The following is a 20,576-nucleotide window of genomic DNA, read 5'->3' on the forward strand; positions in this document are numbered from 1 at the left end:
CACTTCAGTAAACGAGCGGGTCTGGTAATTGGATGAGACACGACGTAAGATTAAAAGTACCGAACTTTGGCACAGAATGCTTTAACATATTTCGGTAGTACGTGATTCGTTGGGTGCCAAACAAGCCTCGAGTGCCAGTACCCAGCCTTACTACATGGTCAGCCGGTCCCAGCTGATGAGGACAGTGCCTTGGGCCAAGCCTCTGTGTCAGTCTCATTATCACAATACTGAGATCCCTGCCCTTTTAGATGGGCCAGATAATCCACATTCTCTGGCAAACAGCCCAGACAGAGAGAGAGTAGGGTCACACACACTTGCCCACACACACACACCCACACACATATAGTAGCGGGCCTATAACCACACAGATGCACACACACACACAAATTAACATGCACAAGCGTACGTACATGCACACCCAACTAAACTGGCTTATTTCAGAGTAATCTCTATCTATTTCTCTCCCTCCACTAATCTGGCTGTCTGTGTATCTGCTTCTGCTCCGCTGGATATTAGAGTAGTCTGTCAGCCTGTCAGCCTTCCTCTCTCTAAACTCCTTCTCCCTCGCTTTCTCTCTTACAGCTTGATTGTACTGATTCATCTCTGTCTTTATCCACCTTCTCCTCCTCCCGTCTCCCCCTCTCCTTGCCACTGCTTCTTCACGGGACCGCATCTCCGCCTGACACATGTAATGCCTCTCACCATCTCTTTCTTTCTCTCTTTCTCATAGTACTGTTTCATCTTCATCGCCCTTTCTTTCTTCCATGTTCGAGTGGATTTAACATAGTCCGGTTTCCTCCCACATTCCAGAGACATGCAAGTCAGGTGGATTGGAGACTCTAAAGTGCCCATAGGTATTAATGTGAGTGTCTGTCTGTGTGATGGACTAGCAACCTGTCAAAGTAATCTCCCTGCGTTACACCCAGTGTATGCTGGGATAGGCTCCCAACCCCCCTGCGACCCCTGGAAAGGATTAAGCAGGTAAAGAGAATGAATGAATGCTTCATCTCCGTCTCTCTCTATCCACCCCATCCTCCTCTCTCACCGCTTCTTCATCAGACCATCCCTCTGTCACATGCGACTGTATCTGTATCTGTTAACTTTTAAGATAATAGAGCAACTTGAGCTACTTTAATATTCTCCAAAGACCATGGGAACGAAGTCTTTAAAGGCTGTCCCATGGCTCAATGCAGAGTTCTCTCTCTCTCTGTATGTCTCTCCCTCTCTCTCACATACACTCACAAACAAACACACACACACACACACACACACTTTCCTCTTAAGCTCTGCCTCTCCCTGAAGACGTGGTAGGACACACCTACACATACAAAAAAACCCCACTTTCTATTAACTCTCTGCAAGAAGGGGAGGGCTGCAACACACACACAACACATACACACATTTTCCCTTTAGTTCTCCCTAAGAAGAAGGCGACACACACACTTCATGTGACATTTCAGTCCATCCCAGACACATGAGAAATCCATTTTGTAAACTGCAGTCAACAGCAAGTCAATAGAGAGGCTCCCTTTGCGCCGTCCTTCATTCAGTGACCTTATCAAAGAAAGAACAAAGGCCCGCAGCAGAGCGGTCTTTGTAGGCAACAAGTACCCAAACTCCACTGGGGAGGAGATGAGACGTATTCATGGCAGTGATAAAAAACCTGTTGAGTCATTCAAGCCAGTCTCCCAGGTCTTGTTCTCGTGCCAGCCTCGTTTCCAAAAAGGGTTTTCATTCAGCCCTTCCTGCTTCTGAGGAAAAAGAACTTGCTTACTTCAACAAAAAATCTGATGTGAAGCTGCTGACACTGACTCACCAGGGCCAACACACCCTTTTCCAATGCAAGAAACCCCCAGAGAAAGAAAAAAATCAATGGTGAATTTTAAGCAGATGGCCTTCATGATCCTGCCTGAATGCCCCCGGGTTGTTTGATTGGTGAAAAGGTCAATTTGGGGCTTTGACGGCTGCCTCAAGTGACTTCAATACAAATTAAACTGAAGAATCTGTTGTCCCATTCAAGTGTTTTTTTTCCTTCAGTAAGCTTTGTAGCAACAGCCAATCCCTTCCAATGAACCCCAATTGCATAAGAAAAGACTGAGGAAGTTTAACTTACAGTCATATCAAGTTGTCAGAGTGTAAGATGGATGTGCCAACATTATGATCACACCGTTCTCATCCTTTCACTATAGCGAGGCTGGGAAAAATCTCTGGAGTAATGCAATTTATAGTCTTCTGTCTATTGAATGTCTTGCACAGTCTCGCTGCACTGAATGTGATGTCTGATGCCTGTATATAGTTAGTATTTATTGTATCGCACCATTGTTACCAAGACAAATTCCAGTCATTGTACTTGGTGAATAAAGTGTTGATTCTATCTAATTTGTCTTTTGGGGAACAACAGTTTGCAATCCTTCCAGTCAAAGCAGGGGAGCAGGACTGATGTCATCAAGATGGGACAAACAGATCAGGAGGAGAGGTGAAAGAACTGAATGGACATGACAGGAAATGAATAGAGTCCACAGGGAATCTGATCTAGATACAACAACAATAGGCCTTTTTTTCCCCTCTACAGGACTGGGCAGGGCCGGCCAAGGGCTTTACCTCCTGGTAATTCCCCCAAAATAAATTGATGTTATTCTGTTTGCCACCTGTTGCTACAGAGTTGATTTAACAGAGATTTGGTTTAAAAACAAACACATTCGATCTTGAGTTACAAACATTTGGAGTTAGCCCTGGCTGATTAAATATTGAACATTAACTGCTGCTTGCTCTGTCTGCCTGAAGTGGCATATACACTTCACAATGGCATTGCTTCTCCAGGCTGTAGAAAATAACTGCTGAAAGACTTAGGAGGGTCTAATCTGTCGATTATTTTCTCGATTAATCGATTAGTTGTTTGGTCTATAAAATGTCAGAAAATGGTGAAAAATGTCGATCAGTGTTTCCCAAATCCCAAGATGACGTCCTCAAATGTCTTGTTTTGTCCACAACCCAAAGATATTCAGTTTACTGTCATAGAGGAGTAAAGAAACCCAAAAATATTCACATTTAAGAAGCTGGAATCAGAGAATTTTGACTTAGTTTTCTTAAAAAATTACTCAAACCGATTAATCGATTATCAAAATAGTTGGCGATTAATGTAATAGTTGACAACTAATCGATTAATCGTTGCAGCTCTAGTGTTAAAATATGAAGAGTCAATGGACATTACAGTCATCATAACAGGCAGTGAATACAACAGTAAAAACTCACTCTTCTTGGCAGTGGCCATGTCAGGGGAGCTGGTCCAATACAGACAGACACACTTGCACAGACACTGTCACAGCCTTATCATCTCAGCAGTCTGACCTCAGAACAACCCTGGAAAACAAATAAGGATGAGAGGAGACAGTGAGAGACAGAAAGATGAAGCTAGAGAGAGAGAGAGAGAGAGAGAGAGAGAGAAAGAGAGAGAGAGAACTATAACCAAGGATTAAATCAACGGAATTGCATAGGAGAATAAGGAGGAAGGTAAAAGCTGTGCACAGGAGACCAATAAAACGAGGCAATAACAGCTAGCCACAGTAAGCTTATTTTTCTTTTTCTAAATCCACAACCCCAGGTTAGCATGTATTTCAATGGAGGGCCCAGCTGTGCTGTACTGGTCAAGCCAGGAGTACCAGGGACTCCCAACAGAGACTTAAATTAAAGGAAAACAACAAAACAGTCTAAGAGGATTAGCTAGGGGCTGAAGCTTCTGCTCGTGGACTTCGCACAGATGGAGGAAAGTTCATGACGTTTCAGAGAGGTGCTTAATATAAACATGGAAATATGGAGAATATACAGTATTCATATACAGTATATTATATAATAATGACGTAATGACATGCGTGTGTGTGTATGTGTGTGTGAAACAGCTGTGAGTAGGCCGTCTGTCACAATAAAACCCAAGTGGGCGGTCTTGACTGTTATTGCCTTTATACAACAGTAACCAATGCATGTGTTCTGCCTGAAAAGTTTATCCTAAGCATACATAAGAATAAAAAACAGTTGAAAGCAAGAAAGATCGCTAAATCCGTGGTTACCACAACAGTTGGCATAGCAAATAATGCTATTATTCATAAAGCGCAGCTGCCGATGCATTATGGGAATCAGCATGGTTGAAGGGCATCTTCAACCAATCAGTGTCCTTGGATGAAACTAGCCTTTGTATAGAAGCATTTTTAACAACCCCATTGTGACGACAGGACAATGCCGTGCCAAGACAACTACATGCCAAGCAATGAAGCATCATGGGCAAAACAGAGGCGTTATGTCAGCAGTACCTTATGTCTAGCCGGCCCTAGACTACGGCTCCCATTGACTGAGCCGGTAAATTAATAGCACATTTCCCTACGAGGCTTTCTGATGGCTCTCTTGATTTCATTCATTTAAATGTCATTCCTCTGTTCTCCTTATTCAATTCTGTCTGTATTAGTCTACAAGAGACAGGTTTGCCCCAACACCTACCTGTGATTAGGATTATTTTCATTATCGGTTATTTAGTCTATAAAATGTCAAAAAATTATTACAAATGCCCAAGTTATCATAGCCCAAAGTGATTCTTAAAATTACTTACTTAGTCTGACCAACAGCTAAAAAACCCTCAAAGAATTCAATTTATAATGATATGAAATGGAGAAGTCCTTTTTTTTTAGTGTGAATGCTACTCACATCTGCAAGGCTGGCGACCCGGAGAGCCACTTGTGGTTTGAACTTCCTTCTTCTGGTACAGAGAGCCTGGGAAAGAAAGCGAATGCAGCATGAATCAATGGCAGAGCCCCTCTCTTCTCTCACTGCCACAGGGGAAGGGAAGATGCCGCAGGGGACAGAAAACTTTCAATGTCACATCCACTGACAATAGTCTGGGCTCAGAGCAGGTTCCATTTTTAACGGTTTGAAATGTCAATGCTGCTTGGAGCGGCTAAATGGGTCACTATGATTAGAAAACTGCTCATGGGATTCAGATGTACAGCCCTCTGGCTCTGAAAGCAGCAGTAGCAGTCATAATGTGTGTCTTATTGGAGAGCTACAGGACAAAACAAAGACCTACGGTACAGTTTGGGGAAAATACTCATATTCCAACTTTACCAGCAAACATGGCTTCTGCTTAATTGATCTAAATAAAATAAAAAAATAGAAATAGAATAATAATAATAATAATAAATAAATAAATAAATAATAATAGAAAATATTTTGTTTTTATTTTTAATTTCAATATATTATGATTAGCTTATAATTACATATAATTATTGTTACGATGTAGACTTAACTGACTTAATTGTATGATTATACAGTACTGTCTCATATATTGTGTGATAATCCTGATATGATACATAATGTTTTGTGTTAAATGAAATATTAATGAAATATTTAGGGGCACAGCTTTGGCAGTAGCCCAGCACACACATTTCCCGTGCTTATTCTATTTAAAGTAATGTTAAACGTAGCATTACTAGGTTGAGCAGATGAGACGAACCATCCCCGTGACGTCACCAGCTAGCTTGCTAGAAGATGGCTGCGCCCTAGTGGCAAAAAAGTGAAATGTTGTTTATTTTTCAGACTTGAATGCAATGTCCTGTCTTGTCTGAGGTAAAATGCAAATGAACCAGAGTCATATTATCAAATGCTTCATCGCCCCTTTAAGCAGAGACAAAACTGCCTGCAGCTTGCTTACACATTAACTTCTTAGTTCTTGACTGAAATATTAACACAGTGCTGAGTGATCATAGAAAGTGCTTAAAAACTTTTTAAAAAATTTAACACACACACTTAGGTTAATTCACATGTATGAACACCTTATTGAGCTCTTGAAGCCCAGCCAGGCTTTGATAGTGACAGCTCTCCTTTAGGTCTGTGTCACTCACTCAGCCGATAAATTAAAGTTGTGGAAGCCAAAAAAAAAAGGGCAGAAACTGACAGACGCCATCATTGAGCAGCAGCAAGTGTTTCTGGCTTTGAATTTATGCTAGTTGTTGGTAGTTAATCGCTTTTATCCATTTGAAATTAGCAGAAATTGGGAGTGACTTAGGTATCAATAACATATATCACAACACATGGGCGTAGGAAGCACGGGGGACAGGGGGGACATGTCCCCTCCAATATTAAAAGATGATTAAAATGTCCCCCTCAAAAAATAAACCACGACATTGTGTTATTTTGCCTCCGCATTGAAAAATCAACCGCGGGACTTTTATTTTGAAAAGCCTTTGACTTCGCGCAATGTGGAATGAAGGTGAATGAAGAGAGTATCTCCATATGAAAAAAGTGCGCCACAGTCTTGATAGGGCTTTATATCGGTGAGGTGCAGACAGCAGCCAAAAACAAAGCTGCATAGCTCATGTGAAGAGGTGTCACTCTGGCCCTAAATTAAATATCTTGTAATTACGTGTTCTGTTCTGCAATATTAAAAGCATTCCACTGACGTTTTGGCCCGCAAAGGCAGATTGTAAAGAATATAATGGCTTACATTCTGATGCAGACCTTTGTGGGCAAAACGACAATGGAATGATATTAACTGTGTAGAAAAAATAAATACATTTATATTGTGAGCAGAGTGATGCCTCTTCACTTGATCTGATGGAGCAGAGCAGTCAGCGAGCACAGGGCGAAGAAATTCATGGTAATCAAACGGCAAGATGTCCAATCAACACTACTGGTCAGGTGCAGAGAGAGAAAAGAAAAAAGAGGATGTGCAGCAAATGAAAGGTATGATATTGCGCCAAGGAGGAATAAATGTGTAAAAAGTTATATAAAGCTAGTTTTCAGGACTGTCAACAACAAAAGGTCAATAGCTTTGTTGCCACTGCTTCCAAAAAGCACAGACATCTGCCCGTCAGTTATGTAAAGACAATACTTTGTCTATTTGCCTCAGTGTCCTGTATGCTTGTAAGTAAGTATGTAATCTTTCTCTGATATTATTACAGCATTATCTTTTCGTCTGTGCTGATTTTTAAAATGGCAAGGTAGGTTAGGCCTAGTAGTTTTGCAGCTAAACTTAAACTTAATTCTTCACCATATTGGATGGCTTGCATCTTGTCTGAAACGTTTCTTTTCATGGCTCATTATCCTACCGTAATGGAACAGGTACTGTGCTGGCTTTTTGTATGTACTTGTTGTCATTAACATCTTTTCAAGCTAAGGCCAGTCAGTGTTGTAGCAGGGCTTGGAGAAAAAACACACTTAGCTCTTAAAAAGGACCAGTGCACCCAAAAAATAAATGACTAGAAACCAGATAATATCAGTGCAGTTAGTTGGAAGGAAAATACAACTACCTAAAACACTGTAATTCGAAGAAGGAAATATTATTATTGTTATTGTATTATTATTAATGAGAAACAGGCGAAACTAGATAGATTGGCTGAAAGCCTGCTGTAACCAACACATAAAGTCTGATCTGTCACTTAGCACCTGAGTCATTCTTTCTTTATTTTCAGATAGCTTTTTTAAAAGTTACTAGAAATGAGTATTGCAGAGCTGGTTTTTGGAAAAATGTTCCTCCTGAGGAGCATGCCCCCGGACCCCAGTAGTCAAATCTGTCCCCCCCAATGGCCAACTGCTTCCTACGCCCATGTCACAACATAACATACACTACAGTGACTTTAGGTATGAGTAATATAACATAATAGCAGGAAGGGCTGCGTTTTGGGTACATTACAATCACTTAAAGTGGTAGAGCAGTTGTATTTTTTAAATAAACCGTTACTGATACATGTCACTGCAAAATTTGGAAGATAAATCTAGCAACATAAACATAATCTATACGTTAGCTAGCTGCCCAGATAGATGCACCTGCTGTTTCTTTTGCCTAACGTTGCCTAAAAAGTTACTGCCGCGTCGATTTAAAAAAAAAAAAAAGTACCAACTGTCATTTTTTAAAATCTCCGTGAAGCTTACCTTATTTAACAGATGAAAGTCGTACAGAAAACCAAACAAACAGCCGAAACCGTCGTCGTCGTCAGTGAAGTGTTGGTAGAGGAGTGCAGCTAGTAGTAGTACCAGCTCAAAATATAAACGGACGGTCGTTCACCAAAACACCCACTCCCCTTTCTTTTCGCTACACTTTCTCCGCTGGCCAATTTCCGCATTTGATCACGTGGTTTGCTCGCCACGCCGCTCGGTTTTTTAAGAATCTATTTCCCCCCCCCCGCCAGATAGTCAAATATACTAGATGCTCCGCTCATCCAACACATCTGAACCGCTCCGCTCCTCTCCTCTCCTGCACTGGTGGGAACTGATGGTCAAAGCCGCCTGTAAGCAGCTTGCCCTTTCCCTCCAATCATTGGTGTACGTTTTTGGCAAGATGGCGCCCCCCTGTGGTTCTTTGTTTATTTGTACATTTAGGTCTAGTAAGGCACCGCTACTGCCCTATTCTGTCTTCCTACCAAGCAAGATGTACATCTCAAAATATTGCACAACATATACCCCTCCAAATATAGCTTATCAAAATTTGCAGACATTATGACAAATGTAGGGTTTTTTTCTGATGAAGCTGAAGCTTTGGTGCATTTATATTCTGTTCTTATCCTGTCAAGCTTTGCAGATTTAGAGGGATTTATATTGAGCAACACTGGTCAACACATTAAGATTGACTGAGAGTGTTATCACAAGCTTTGACCATGATTATATCTTGCTGGATGAATTTGTAACCCTCATAATTTTAGGGAAATAAATGTAAGTCTAAATTAATACAGTCTAACCCAAGTTTTAAGGTACTTTTGTTTTAATATGAATCCTTGATTAAGTATTTTGAGTGTATAAATAATAGCCTAACAAATGTCTGTCTATCATTACATTGCATAAACAAATGCTTTTATAGGTTTATTTATCCTGAAACAACACTGTCACTTATTTTTTGATATGTGAGATCATTTTGTACTGTATGTCTGACTGTAATATATTCAATAAAAAGTACATTTTGGACTAGAATAGGGAAGGGCACATTGATAATGTTGCTATAACCTGTTTGCATCACACTCAGGGAAAGTTTTATTGTCATCGTGGGAGTCCTTCATAAAACAGAAACAGAGCGGAAATAAAAATGTAAAAAACTCAGTGAAAAAAATATGATGATAATAAAGAACAAAGAACAGAGAAGACATGCAATCAATAATCTGTCAGGGCGCAACAAAATGCCTCATATATAAAAACATCTCATATCTCATCTTGCATATAAGAACATCTAATCTCAAAACAAACAACGAAGCAAACCATAAAACAAGTTAAGACACAAACTGAGAGAGAGAAAATGTAATAAGGAAGGAGAAAGAGAATTTTTGTGTTGATTTACTGGGACGGCACTTCCACCAGTTTGCTTCATCAGAAAAGTCTGGAGTCTAAATTTGAAATTGTTAAGAGAAATTGTTATTGAGAACTGATAGTGAGCGGGCTGGATGTGGGAAGATGCAGGTTTTTGTTATAGTGTCTGGTGTTAGAAGTATGAGCTTGTGAATTCAGACGAAAGTAAATTTTGAAGGGTAAGGGAAGGGATTCTGTTAGATTTGTGTATCTGTAAATTAAAATATAGGTTTGATATATATTTATGTTGAAGATGGACAGAATATTTTGTTTGAAGAAAGCGGCGGTGTGCACAGGCTCTGAGAGGTACAGGGGTGAAATCCTCTAAAAGGGCAACTTTCTGTTGTGTCCTGCATGGCTGAGCTGGCTGAGGTGCCTGGCTGCCATTTAAATGCAACATTCTTGGTTTTGAAATTGGCCTGGAAGCTTTGTTGTTTGTTACATCCCCTCTCTCTCCCATCTTTTCTGTCTCTTTTCACTGTGAACTGTCTAGCAAAGCAGAAATGCCACAAAAATAATCTTTAAAAGGGCATTTCCCCGGGGGCATGATGCTCGGCCGGGGAGACATTTTTGAAAATCTGCTTTTAAAAACTCATTTCTGGTGAGTTTTGTACTGTGGCATGTACCTAGGGGGAAAATGCAATATAGCAGCATTTCTGACCTCTCACTGAGATTAATATGCAATCCAATCTAAAAATTACAGGAATAAAATGAAATGCAATTTGAAATTGAACAACTTTGAGATATCAAATAGGACCCTACCAAAGTAGTTTTGTTAAGCAAGATAGTTTCCATTTACATTTTTAATAAACTAAGAAAAAGTATGTTTCAAAATATCTAATGTTGGTATTCAGTAGTTGAAATTTCCACTGTAATCCACAGGTTGCACTGCTCTATCAGTAAGAGTCAATGCTCAACTCTTTTTGCCCTGAACATTTCCAGGTGAAACTGGACTAGGCTGCTGAAAGTGAAGAGGCTTTTTGAGAATCACTTCATTGATAGTTTGGCATGTTGTTTCAAAAATATGGCCCATATTTAGACAAAAAATATTTATACAGTTAATTTGAATAAACAATTTGACAAGTGAAACAGACATAGGCCAAGGTTTAAAGATGTGTTTCCAGGCCCTAATAGATGCTCCTCAATGCAGTTTGGCATCTCTCACAGTTTTGGTAGTTTTTTAGTTGAAGGTGCTACAGACATTTTCCGCAGATTGGATAAAAGAAGGAGACAAGTGGTTTTTTTAAATGCTCATTTACCAATATAAGCTCTTGAAGAGAGGGAAGGTATGTTCACCAGCGTTGAATAGCTTATATACAGTATAATGGAAACACTGTGGTATAAAACTGGTTCTAAGCTCCTTTTAGCTTATAGCTCCTGTGTTAGCAATGCCCATTTAGATGTGCTATCTCTGTATTTCAATCTGAAAAAGGGCACCTAGGACAAAAGGTCAGGCACAGTGTTTCATCAATCATGACTCCCACACAAACATGGGTACAACATCAAAACTCCACACAGAAAGGGCCAGAGGCGAGGATTGAACCCTGGTCCTTCTTGCTGTGAAGCAACAGTGCCAACTACTCCAACTACCATGCCGCTCTAGAGATGAAACTTGACTAATTTTGTTCTTTCCAATGGAAATATGGATGTGTTTTTGCAATATGTCTTAGTATTTGGCTGTGAATATGATGAAATTTGTTTTGTTTTTTCATATTCAAGTTTGTTTATGTGACAGGATCAAGATGGTATCATCAGCAAAAAGTTTTGATAAAGATGTGATAGTTAGGTCATCAATGTGAACCAGAAACAGCAAAGGCCCAAAAATTGAGCCCTGTGGGACACCGCATGTTATTGTCACCCCAACCAATGTTGATCCTTGTACAACTACAAATTGTCAAGAATACATCTGTAGAGCCAGGTGTAGGTTGATCCATGAAAGCCGTGGTGTGATCATTTGTATTGTAGAATGTAATGATTAACTGTGCCAAGTCTAAAAAAATGTCCGAGAGCATATTCATTATTATTTGAAGTAGAATGGATTTCATCAAGAAGTTATAGGATAGCCATATTTTGGAATAGTTGTTTCTAAATCCAAACTGGTGATCATACAGAATGGGATGAGCAGGACAATAGTTGTTAAAAGATCTTGGGTCACGTGACATGAAGAAGGGAACTACTTTAGCAACTTTGAGAGGTGATGGAATGACACCAGGTTTTGAGAGTTATATGTTAATAGCTTGACATACCTTAGATACCAGAGATGAAGTGATCTCATCATCACCTGGAGCTGAATTTCTCATCTTGGCATTTATATCCACGACTTCCCTCTCAGTCTGGGGATCAAACCTCAGTAAAAAATTATATCTTCTTTTCAAATAATCTGAGGGAGAGCCATCAGCGTGATTAAAGTTCATAGAGAGTGATAAGCCAAATACTTTTTGAATTTGCTGACAATATCATAAGGATCAGTATAAGTAGGACTATTACTCATATGGATTAATTGTCTCATATAGATCTCAGGCTCACATAGAGTGAAAGCAGTTATGGCTTAATCTCTGTGGTTTGGCTGCTCCGCTCTCAGTTCCCTCTCAGTATTTGAACCATGTAGGTCAGAGGGTCAACATATCCTATAACAATAAAATTCAGGGATCTAATGGTAAATAAAAATTAGGGTAAACAACACATAGGTGATCATCAAAAGGCAAAAAATCACCAGTAGCCTATAAACAAAATTAAATGTACTTTTCAGAAAAGCATTATTTGTTGTTTTTTTCTCCTTAAAAGACTATCCTCATAACTAACATTGATCTGATAGACTTACTATGATGTGTACTATGAATTTATATAGGCTAATAAAAATTCATGTCAGCCTAAAAAGGTGAGTAAACTATACCACAAATAAAAAGGTGGGTTAACTGGACATCTAATTACACATCACAAGTGTTTGCCTACACAACTAACTCTGGTAACGTCTCTACACCGCCTCCTCCCTGAAGATAAATTGCTCCAATACCCCGGATGAGTTAAAAAAAAAAAAAAAAAAAAAATCAATTAGCCTAGAGCATCACTTGGGTAGCTAGCTAGGTGTGCCGCGCATTTGCAGTACCATTAAACTTGATTTAAATGTAGTTGGGCATAAACAGGAAGGTTAATTGCAACTTTCATATCAGTTTTTAGCACGTAGAGGCACGTTTTGTGTTATTTTATTGGTGTTTCTGGATGCTCATATCGATTTTCAACACGGAGAGAGAGAGCCCATCAACTGAAGTTGCAGATTTCAAGTAGGCTAACCTCGGTATGACGGTAAGATACATAACCGATGTATGATGTCTTTTAAATTGATTTGTTAGGATTACAATGATCAGACAATAACAACAATAAACAGTAACCGTCTGATTAGTAAAATATATGAGTCATTAACACGCGTGATCGATCGAGAGAGCAAACTAATGAATAGTCTGCCTGCGCACAAGGTCAATTATCACGGTAAAGGAATTTGCCTGTAGGTCATTGTAGCGGCTAGCATTGAAAAGTGACTTTTTAAGATGTTAATTAGTGGCTGGGCGTGTTTTAAAATGTGCACAGTTAAGAACTGATTGATTGATACAAAGGAAAACGAGTGTTGGTTCAGTAGTTTAAACTGAGGCCCAGGTCTGCGCACATGGTCATGGTGTTCAGACCAGTTTAACATACATCCATGTTGCAGACAAGGCCCAGGTAGCTTACTGGTTTACACCATACTCTCAAAACACATTACACATATAGCCTACTTCACAATATGTATAAAGATAGGCCAATGTTTCAAAACATACTGGCCATAATAGCCAAAAAATTATTTGCACATTTGTATGGCATTAATTTGAGATTAAGCCTATGTTTTGGACACTGGAAATACATTTTCTTCATGTGCACTGTTGACAACATAATGTCTGTAGGTATATTCATGTTTCCTAATTTGTTTTTGTATTTACAGGCCTTCCTGGGCATGTTGAAGTCAGCTGACATGGGCATTTGCAGTGGCAACATTGACAGTAAGCAATCATTTCTATATGCTTAAGCACTGATGCACACATTTTGTAGTAATTATTCAAAAAGCTGCTTTTCACTGACCCCTGGCAGACTAACAGGAGTCTATGTAAAATAGTATGTTGAAAATAACATGTAGCCTATTCTGTATTCATATTGGTTTCTAAACATGACCTGGGTTTTCCCTGCCTATCACTTGGGAGGGCCACCCAGCAGCCAAAACCCTAAACATGCATCTGGCATCATTAAAAAAAACTTGATGTTAATCTTCATTTCTTTTGGGAAGTGATCTAGGGGCACACAGGCTATTAATATCATCACACTGGCTCACGTTGGGGTACAGTGACACTTACAGGCATACTGAGCAGGATTTCCCCCTTTGAAATAGCATAAACTCATCCAAAAATGATCCTACTCAATCATTACTTATGGCCCATTGGTCTGCCTTTCTTATTCTGCCTGCATTTTCTTATTTCTGAATGTTCGGGACGTTTCTGGGTGTCAACCTTTTAGCAGTGGGTGTGTCCGCCTGCAAGCAAAACCACTGCTGAATCGTTTTATATTATTATGACTTTTTTGTAACTTTTTTTTACTGTTGTGGCAACCTCGTTCAGGGGGCGTGCGCTTCGCGTCTTGTTGAGCTAGGGAGGACAACAGTCATCAGTTACAAGCCACAACCGGCAAAATCCTACTGTGTGTGCCTTTAACAACACGTTCTAACAACAGAGAATACTAGATTGTAAATGGGATTTGTCAGCGGAGACGATGCAGTAGAGCAGTAGACTGAACTGTGTGGAGACCCTGGGAGGCCACCGTGATGTTATGAAAACACATTAAACAATCCGTGCCCTCAAATTAACTTTTCCTGCAGCAAATGGACATTGTTACATGAGCTTCATCAAGCCAGACAGAGATAAATAAACTAATGCCGTAAATTAAGACTATTTGCCCTTTAAAATTACAGCAGAAAATATGCCACTTCTGGAAAACAAAAGTATTTGGGTGTACAGAAGAACAAAAAGCACAGTAAAATACTCAGAGTCATCGTTACATTAAATGTGGAGTGAAAATCTGTCTGGAAAACATATGCAAAAAAGATTATGTTACGGTCCATTGTGTTACCTGATGAAAGAATACCTTATGGACCAGGGTGTTCACTCCTTCAGAGAAGCAACATCAACAAACTAGAAAGGAATAACATTTTTAAATCATGGAAGCGCTCAAACTTAGTTATGGAAAGTCATGGAGTTTTACATCAGAGCCGCGGTGGGAACCCTGGGTAACACACAGATCTTTAGGTGTAATCTTGTAAATAATGCAGAACTTTCATGTGCTCTCTCTTACTCACAGACAGCTCCAACATTAGTGCACATGCTGACACAGATGCTCACTTCCTGATTCACTCTGTCAGTCTCTTCTTAAGCCCCGCCTCCCGCTGTTTTTTCAGCAGCCCGGCTAGCTCAGTCGGTAGAGCATGAGACTCTTAATCTCAGGGTCGTGGGTTCGAGCCCCACGTTGGGCGCACAATTTTTTCAGTAACTCTTTATTCTTTTCTCATCAGCTTCCTCAGTATTGTTGATCCAAGAGGTATTGCTGAATTCTTAAGTTTTGTGCTTATCATTTTTACTACTGTGTTTTCCTCTTTATAGCCAAGTCACTAACTTAAATTTATCATGTAAAAATCAGAAGATAGGTTTTAAAATGAATAATTTTACACAAGATGACACAGGACATTAAAAATAGATGTGTATGTATGATATAAACAATGAAAAAAATACTGTTGTCTATTTTAACTATGCACCTTATGAATTATGAAATGGATTTAATTGTCTCTGTTACTATTTTACTAGCTGTTTTTATTGACTGTATTGTCATTTAAATGTCAAATTATTTAATCTATGAATTAATCAAGGCTGGCACACAAAAACCTCCATAAGATGCCAGCAAATATAATGCAATAAAAACCTAGAAAAAATTGCTTTTGGAACATGGATTTTTGTGCACTGATGCAATTACTAAAGGAAATCACATTTCCTTCATGAATCAACTTGTAGCCTCCACCCATACTTTATCACTGTAGAATGTAATTATTAACACATGTACATGTAATTATTAACATTTTAAAAAATTCAAACAATGGTTAGCTTTACAGTGCTCATGTCTTTGTACTTGAGAAATTCTTACAAATCAGTTAGAGCCATAAATACAACAATAGATAAAAGGAATATCTAAATGACCTCAAAGTCAAATAGTATATGAAATGTACTTCTAAATCAAAAGCTGTGCGCCCAACGTGGGGCTCGAACCCACGACCCTGAGATTAAGAGTCTCATGCTCTACCGACTGAGCTAGCCGGGCTGTGCTACACCCCCACAACACCACGCTGTTTGGTGGAAACACTTCTGATGGATCCTGCCTCGTCGTTTATCTTCCCATCCCCCGCTGTCACGAGGCTCAGACACAAAGCAGCAGGACTGTGCAGTGTGCTGCCAACTTGTCTCTGTGGCGCAATCGGTTAGCGCGTTCGGCTGTTAACCGAAAGGTTGGTGGTTCGAGCCCACCCAGGGACGAGAAGTTTTTTGTTTTTGTGAGGAATGGGACTGTTTTATTGTCACTGCTCTGGGTGTAAAGGCAATCCCCAGACTCAGTACTAGTCTGTGGGTATTTTCTCCTCAATCTTTTTCTCAAAAATTTGTCGGCTTCTTCAGATCAGATTTCCTACTGCATTGATATTCTCTTTGAAAGGCTCAACTAACAGTCCTTGCACATTAACATAGTTTCATTCAAAGATAATAAAAACATGCGAGCCTGAGAAGTACTAAGGGCGTTTAGCTGTCACAATTTGACTGAGAATACAGCCAAACAATAGATTAAGTGATGAGGCTTAACACTAAAATAGTGCAGTTTCAGTTGTCTTGGGATTCTGGCATACCTCTTGTCTCTCTATTTGAAAGTTGGCAGCCCTGTGTTGCTGTCACTGTATTTTAAAAGCACAGAGAAGAGCCACACCAGACTAAACTGAGAAAAGATTGCAGGGACTGTAGGTCTGTTGCTAAAGCAGCTGTAACCTAACCCCGTCCCGTCTGCTGTCTTCCCCTCCCCCATTTCCCTTCCAGGGATCATTGTTCACTTGTCCGCTGCATTGCCTCTGGTATGTCTGTTGTCACAGGGTTTTGTGCAGATACTGAATACACTATAACCTACCTCTTTATAAAAAGACTAAGGTTAAATTCAAATAAAGAAGTCGTCCCTGGGTGGGCTCGAACCACCAACCTTTCGGTTAACAGCCGAACGCGCTAACCGATTGCGCCACAGAGACCACATGGCCTGCAAAAAAGGGGGTGGGGCTTATGAGATTAACCCTCCACAGTGAACTTGGTACAGTGTGTAAGACATCAAAGTATCAGAAATTAAATGATGAAAACAGTTGAAAATACTGCAAGTGAATTGATAAAAGTAGTTTTGTAATAAAAATGCCAGTGACTTGAGTAAAATACTAGCTAAGGGGGCGATCACACAGAGAAGTGTCACTCACATTTTTCTGCCATTCTTGGGAGCGCACAAAAATTGAAATATAAGTATATTATATAAATACTGACCACAACTCTGCGCGACAATTCCGCACAGACTTGCCAAAAATGTGCATAAACAGCTTAAATTTGGGGAAATGGAAAAATCAGCTTCGTCAGTCTCTGCCTATGCCAATGCTCAATGGCCATGTGCAGTTTCAGATTGATTGGCCAACCCATTAAGGAGCAAAATGGACGGACAGAGTTTTCCTCATTTTATAGTAGGATACGTTTTTGGCGCAAGGTGTGGATTCGCACTGCTCGTCAGTGTCACACTTGGGCCAGGCAGCCATTAAAATCAAACAAACTACTTTATAGTCTCCTGCTTTGCAGTGCTTCTTTATGCCTGCATCCATAGTTACCCCTGTTTTTGTAAATAAGCAGAGTTCATAAGCTAATTGGCTAATATACAACAACTGATTTTCTAATTTGTTGCACACTCCCATAACAAAACAGCCCCACTCCTGAGAGGAGAGAAGCGTGGAGCCAACAAAGCAGTTATAGTTTTCACCAATTACCACCCTAGGACTCGTGGGATAATTTTGGAGCAGAAACTCCTGAAAGCCAGACTTAGGAAAACGAAAATACCTGAGTACTTCAACATGTTTCGGTACTTGGTAGGTTTGTATTCCCCTCCTACAGTTCAACAGCAGAGCGTCCTATAACCTTGTTCGGTCCATGTATTTTTTTGGTCATTCTATTTTCTTTTCAGAAACAGAAATTTAAAAAATTAAAAACGAATGGTGATTTGATTTTCATTTAAAAATTTCTTGTTTTCCTGGTCAGAAACGGCAGATAAAACATGACGGACTTGATTTTCCTTTTCTCCTTTGTAAAACACGGATCGCTATTCAATTCAGTAATAAACTTTATTTCATTATTTCATGTATTTTGCCAGAAAAATCAGACTAGTTAATAATAATAGCCTGTTGATTGATCACACACGATAAGTCTAATTATGATCTGATATGCGCGATATTCTAATATCCATGTGTTGGAGCTTTATCATTTTTGTTTGTGGAAAGAAAATAGAATGACCAAAAATACACGGGCCGTGTTTGTGCCGTTCATGTTCTGGCATCGTTCACACATACAGTCGATACGGAACATTACTAGTAACGTTACAAAGTCTTGAGCAGGGAAATTGGCAGAACTGATTTACTGGCATTTCCATACCGGCTCCTGTTCACACCAAGCGGCCAAAACCACGGGTGAATTTTGAAGCCAATAAGGAAGTACACACTAAGACGGCATGTTCGACCACCGAAAACCGACCACCGAAAACTGAGCTTTCTGAAAACGTTCTCCAAAGTGGATAAATCTGAAAACGCCAGCTTCGTGTTGTAGTGTGGACGGCGAAAACAGACCTCTTCAAAAGCTGATGTGGGATTGTCATGTGATCTCAGGCGGTAGTCACATAGAGAGCCTAAGTCCCTCCCCTTCCGGTGGACCACCATGGGACCTTATTTCGGAAAAAATATGTACGGTAGTCAACGGCGAGAGACAAATAATTCTTTGATCCCGTTTGAATTGTGCCATGAATTACACATATGATGTTTTGTCAATTTAAATGATAATTTTGCAAGTCAAGAAAGTCGCAGTTTGTCGTAAAACTGTTGAACTATAAGACTGTAAAAATACGTAATTAGAAAGACTACACACCCAAAAGTCGCGCAAGTGACGTAACTTCCTCTCTCCACAAGCTACCCAGAGCCGCTGAAGCTAAGTCCCTCTCAGATAGCAGGAGTATTATACACAACCTGGAAGGTAGACAGTAAGAATGGATTTAAACTGGTTTAGGATAGTTTTAGTACAGTGGGGGCTAACGTTAACGCGATGCCTGTGTGTTTCCTATGTTTCGTTCCATGTTGGTGTTGGTGACGTATATTGTGCGAGACGAGAGATGTAGTTCACTGAGCGGTTTCACACAAAACTAAACGTTACTGTACTGTTTTACAACAAACTGCGACTTTCTTGACTTGCAAAATTATCTTTTAAATTGACAAAACATCATATGTGTAAGTCATGGCACAATTCAAATGGGATCAAACAATTATTTGTCTCTCGCCGTTGACTACCGTACATATTTTTTCCGAAATAAGGTCCCATGGGGGACAGCGGAAGGGGAGGGACTTAGGCTCTCTATTCCCAAAAGACTCCCAGTCTATATTCTCTGTGGCTTTGACGGTCTTGTAGTCATTTGTTACTTTCAAAAGCAGCTCAACTTCGTCGTCTGTCCAGACAAAGAAGTCTGGCTCGCTTTTGTCTGTCTTTTGTCGTGATTTGGACATCTTGTTGGCGCTTAAGGCTCTGCTACTGCAGCCATGACAACACTTACGTAAACAGTGGATTTCACCATTTTCCTGTATTTTTTGCGTATTAGTGTGGACGGGAAACTTTTAGAAAACGGCATGGAAACGCTAGTGTGGACGGAAACGCAAACGACACGAAAACACCGTTTTCAAATTTACCTGGCTTAGTGTGGACATGGCCTTATTTACCCAAAAATGACCTACGTGCTAAATATAGTGGACAGCAAGAAATGGGTGGGTGTCATGTGATCAAAGCCACACCCCCTTTCACTCATCCCCACAGCAGTCTCTGTGGCGCAATCGGTTAGCGCGTTCGGCTGTTAACCGAAAGGTTGGTGGTTCGAGCCCACCCAGGGACGCAGGCTTTTCATTCCTACAGCAAATGTTGATAGGCCTTTACAACCCTTCAAATCGTAACTGCTAGTTGTGCTAGGAACAGATGACAATGAATCGGTGACAGTGCACCCAGTGAAAGCAGAAGATGATATCTAGTGAAGATATATGGTGTGAACAAGTACTATAACCAATACTCCATCTAGTTACAGCATGCTTTCAGTAATGCCAACAAATGAACTGAACAGGTAATGAGCGCCTTTTATTTTGAGTCACATTTCTCTACTGGGTCCTGTTTAACTCAGTTAACCGGATAAGTTTGTTGACAATTTGGCATAAGCCCAGGATTTTCCATTTCACGAAGCGAGATAACGATTTAGCCAGAGCAACAGAGCCTTAAGCCCAAACCTGCAAAAGCCCAGGTTTAAAGGATAAGGCTGGTGTTTTTTAATGCATTCCTTACCGTCAACAAATCCTATGAAAATAACAAAATCAACAATGCATTTGCTCTACTCCCGTTACTTTCTGACTTCCCACGTACCGTTTTTAGCCGTCAACCCGGAAGTCATTGGCTCCAACTGTAAGATAAAAACCTTTAAATACAGCTCACAAAGACATAGTTTCAATTTTAAAAATCGCTAACTGTTACCACAAAAAGTCAGACTGTTGTAGTTATTACCAAATCAAATTCAAATGGGAACAAATTCTTCATTACGGCGGGGACTATTTTCGGTGCTACGGAACTACTTTCCTGAGATAGCAAAGTGTTTACAGCCGGCTTATTAAGTTGTTTGAGGAAAAAGTCGGCTGGCCCGGTGCATCGCAATGATGAAATATGTTGCCCAGAGCAACGGCATGGCTCTTTGACGTGTTTTTAATTGTTTTTTTAATACAATGGAGTTCTATGGCTGCTGGGACATGAGGCTGCATTGGGCACCGGCTACACGGACGAGACTTGTTAGCAAAACAAAATCATTGCTGATTTTGTTATTTTCATAGGATTTGTTGACGGTAAGCAATG

The 20,576-nt window shown here is 40.0% G+C and overlaps 1 protein-coding gene, 1 long non-coding RNA gene and 5 other non-coding genes across 7 annotated transcripts in view; 4 read left to right on the forward strand and 3 right to left on the reverse strand.

Annotated features, from left to right (window-relative positions):
- The window catches only part of adisspb (adipose secreted signaling protein b), a 26,055-nt gene extending 17,968 nt beyond the window's left edge, over positions 1 to 8,087 (reverse strand). Inside the window, exons 1-3 of the mRNA XM_071908632.2 lie at positions 7,915 to 8,087; positions 4,693 to 4,758; positions 3,253 to 3,360 (exon numbers count right to left, since the gene is read on the reverse strand). Of these exons, the coding sequence (XP_071764733.1) occupies positions 3,253 to 3,271 (19 nt within the window). The 5' untranslated portion in view covers positions 3,272 to 3,360; positions 4,693 to 4,758; positions 7,915 to 8,087. The remainder of the gene's footprint in view (positions 1 to 3,252; positions 3,361 to 4,692; positions 4,759 to 7,914) is intronic.
- LOC144543559 (uncharacterized) overlaps positions 6,615 to 20,576 on the forward strand; it is a 23,533-nt gene continuing 9,571 nt past the window's right edge. Inside the window, exons 1-2 of the long non-coding RNA XR_013507995.1 lie at positions 6,615 to 6,726; positions 13,289 to 13,346. This is a non-coding gene — a long non-coding RNA (uncharacterized LOC144543559). The remainder of the gene's footprint in view (positions 6,727 to 13,288; positions 13,347 to 20,576) is intronic.
- On the forward strand, positions 14,791 to 14,863 carry trnak-cuu (transfer RNA lysine (anticodon CUU)). Its single transcript has one exon. It is a non-coding gene; the product is annotated as a tRNA-Lys (tRNA).
- On the reverse strand, positions 15,627 to 15,699 carry trnak-cuu (transfer RNA lysine (anticodon CUU)). Its single transcript has one exon. It is a non-coding gene; the product is annotated as a tRNA-Lys (tRNA).
- trnan-guu (transfer RNA asparagine (anticodon GUU)) lies at positions 15,838 to 15,911 on the forward strand. Its single transcript has one exon. It is a non-coding gene; the product is annotated as a tRNA-Asn (tRNA).
- trnan-guu (transfer RNA asparagine (anticodon GUU)) lies at positions 16,587 to 16,660 on the reverse strand. The gene has a single exon. It is a non-coding gene; the product is annotated as a tRNA-Asn (tRNA).
- On the forward strand, positions 19,508 to 19,581 carry trnan-guu (transfer RNA asparagine (anticodon GUU)). The gene has a single exon. It is a non-coding gene; the product is annotated as a tRNA-Asn (tRNA).

The sequence above is a fragment of the Centroberyx gerrardi genome, chromosome 23, assembly GCF_048128805.1.
Source record: "Centroberyx gerrardi isolate f3 chromosome 23, fCenGer3.hap1.cur.20231027, whole genome shotgun sequence".
Taxonomy (NCBI): domain Eukaryota; kingdom Metazoa; phylum Chordata; class Actinopteri; order Beryciformes; family Berycidae; genus Centroberyx; species Centroberyx gerrardi.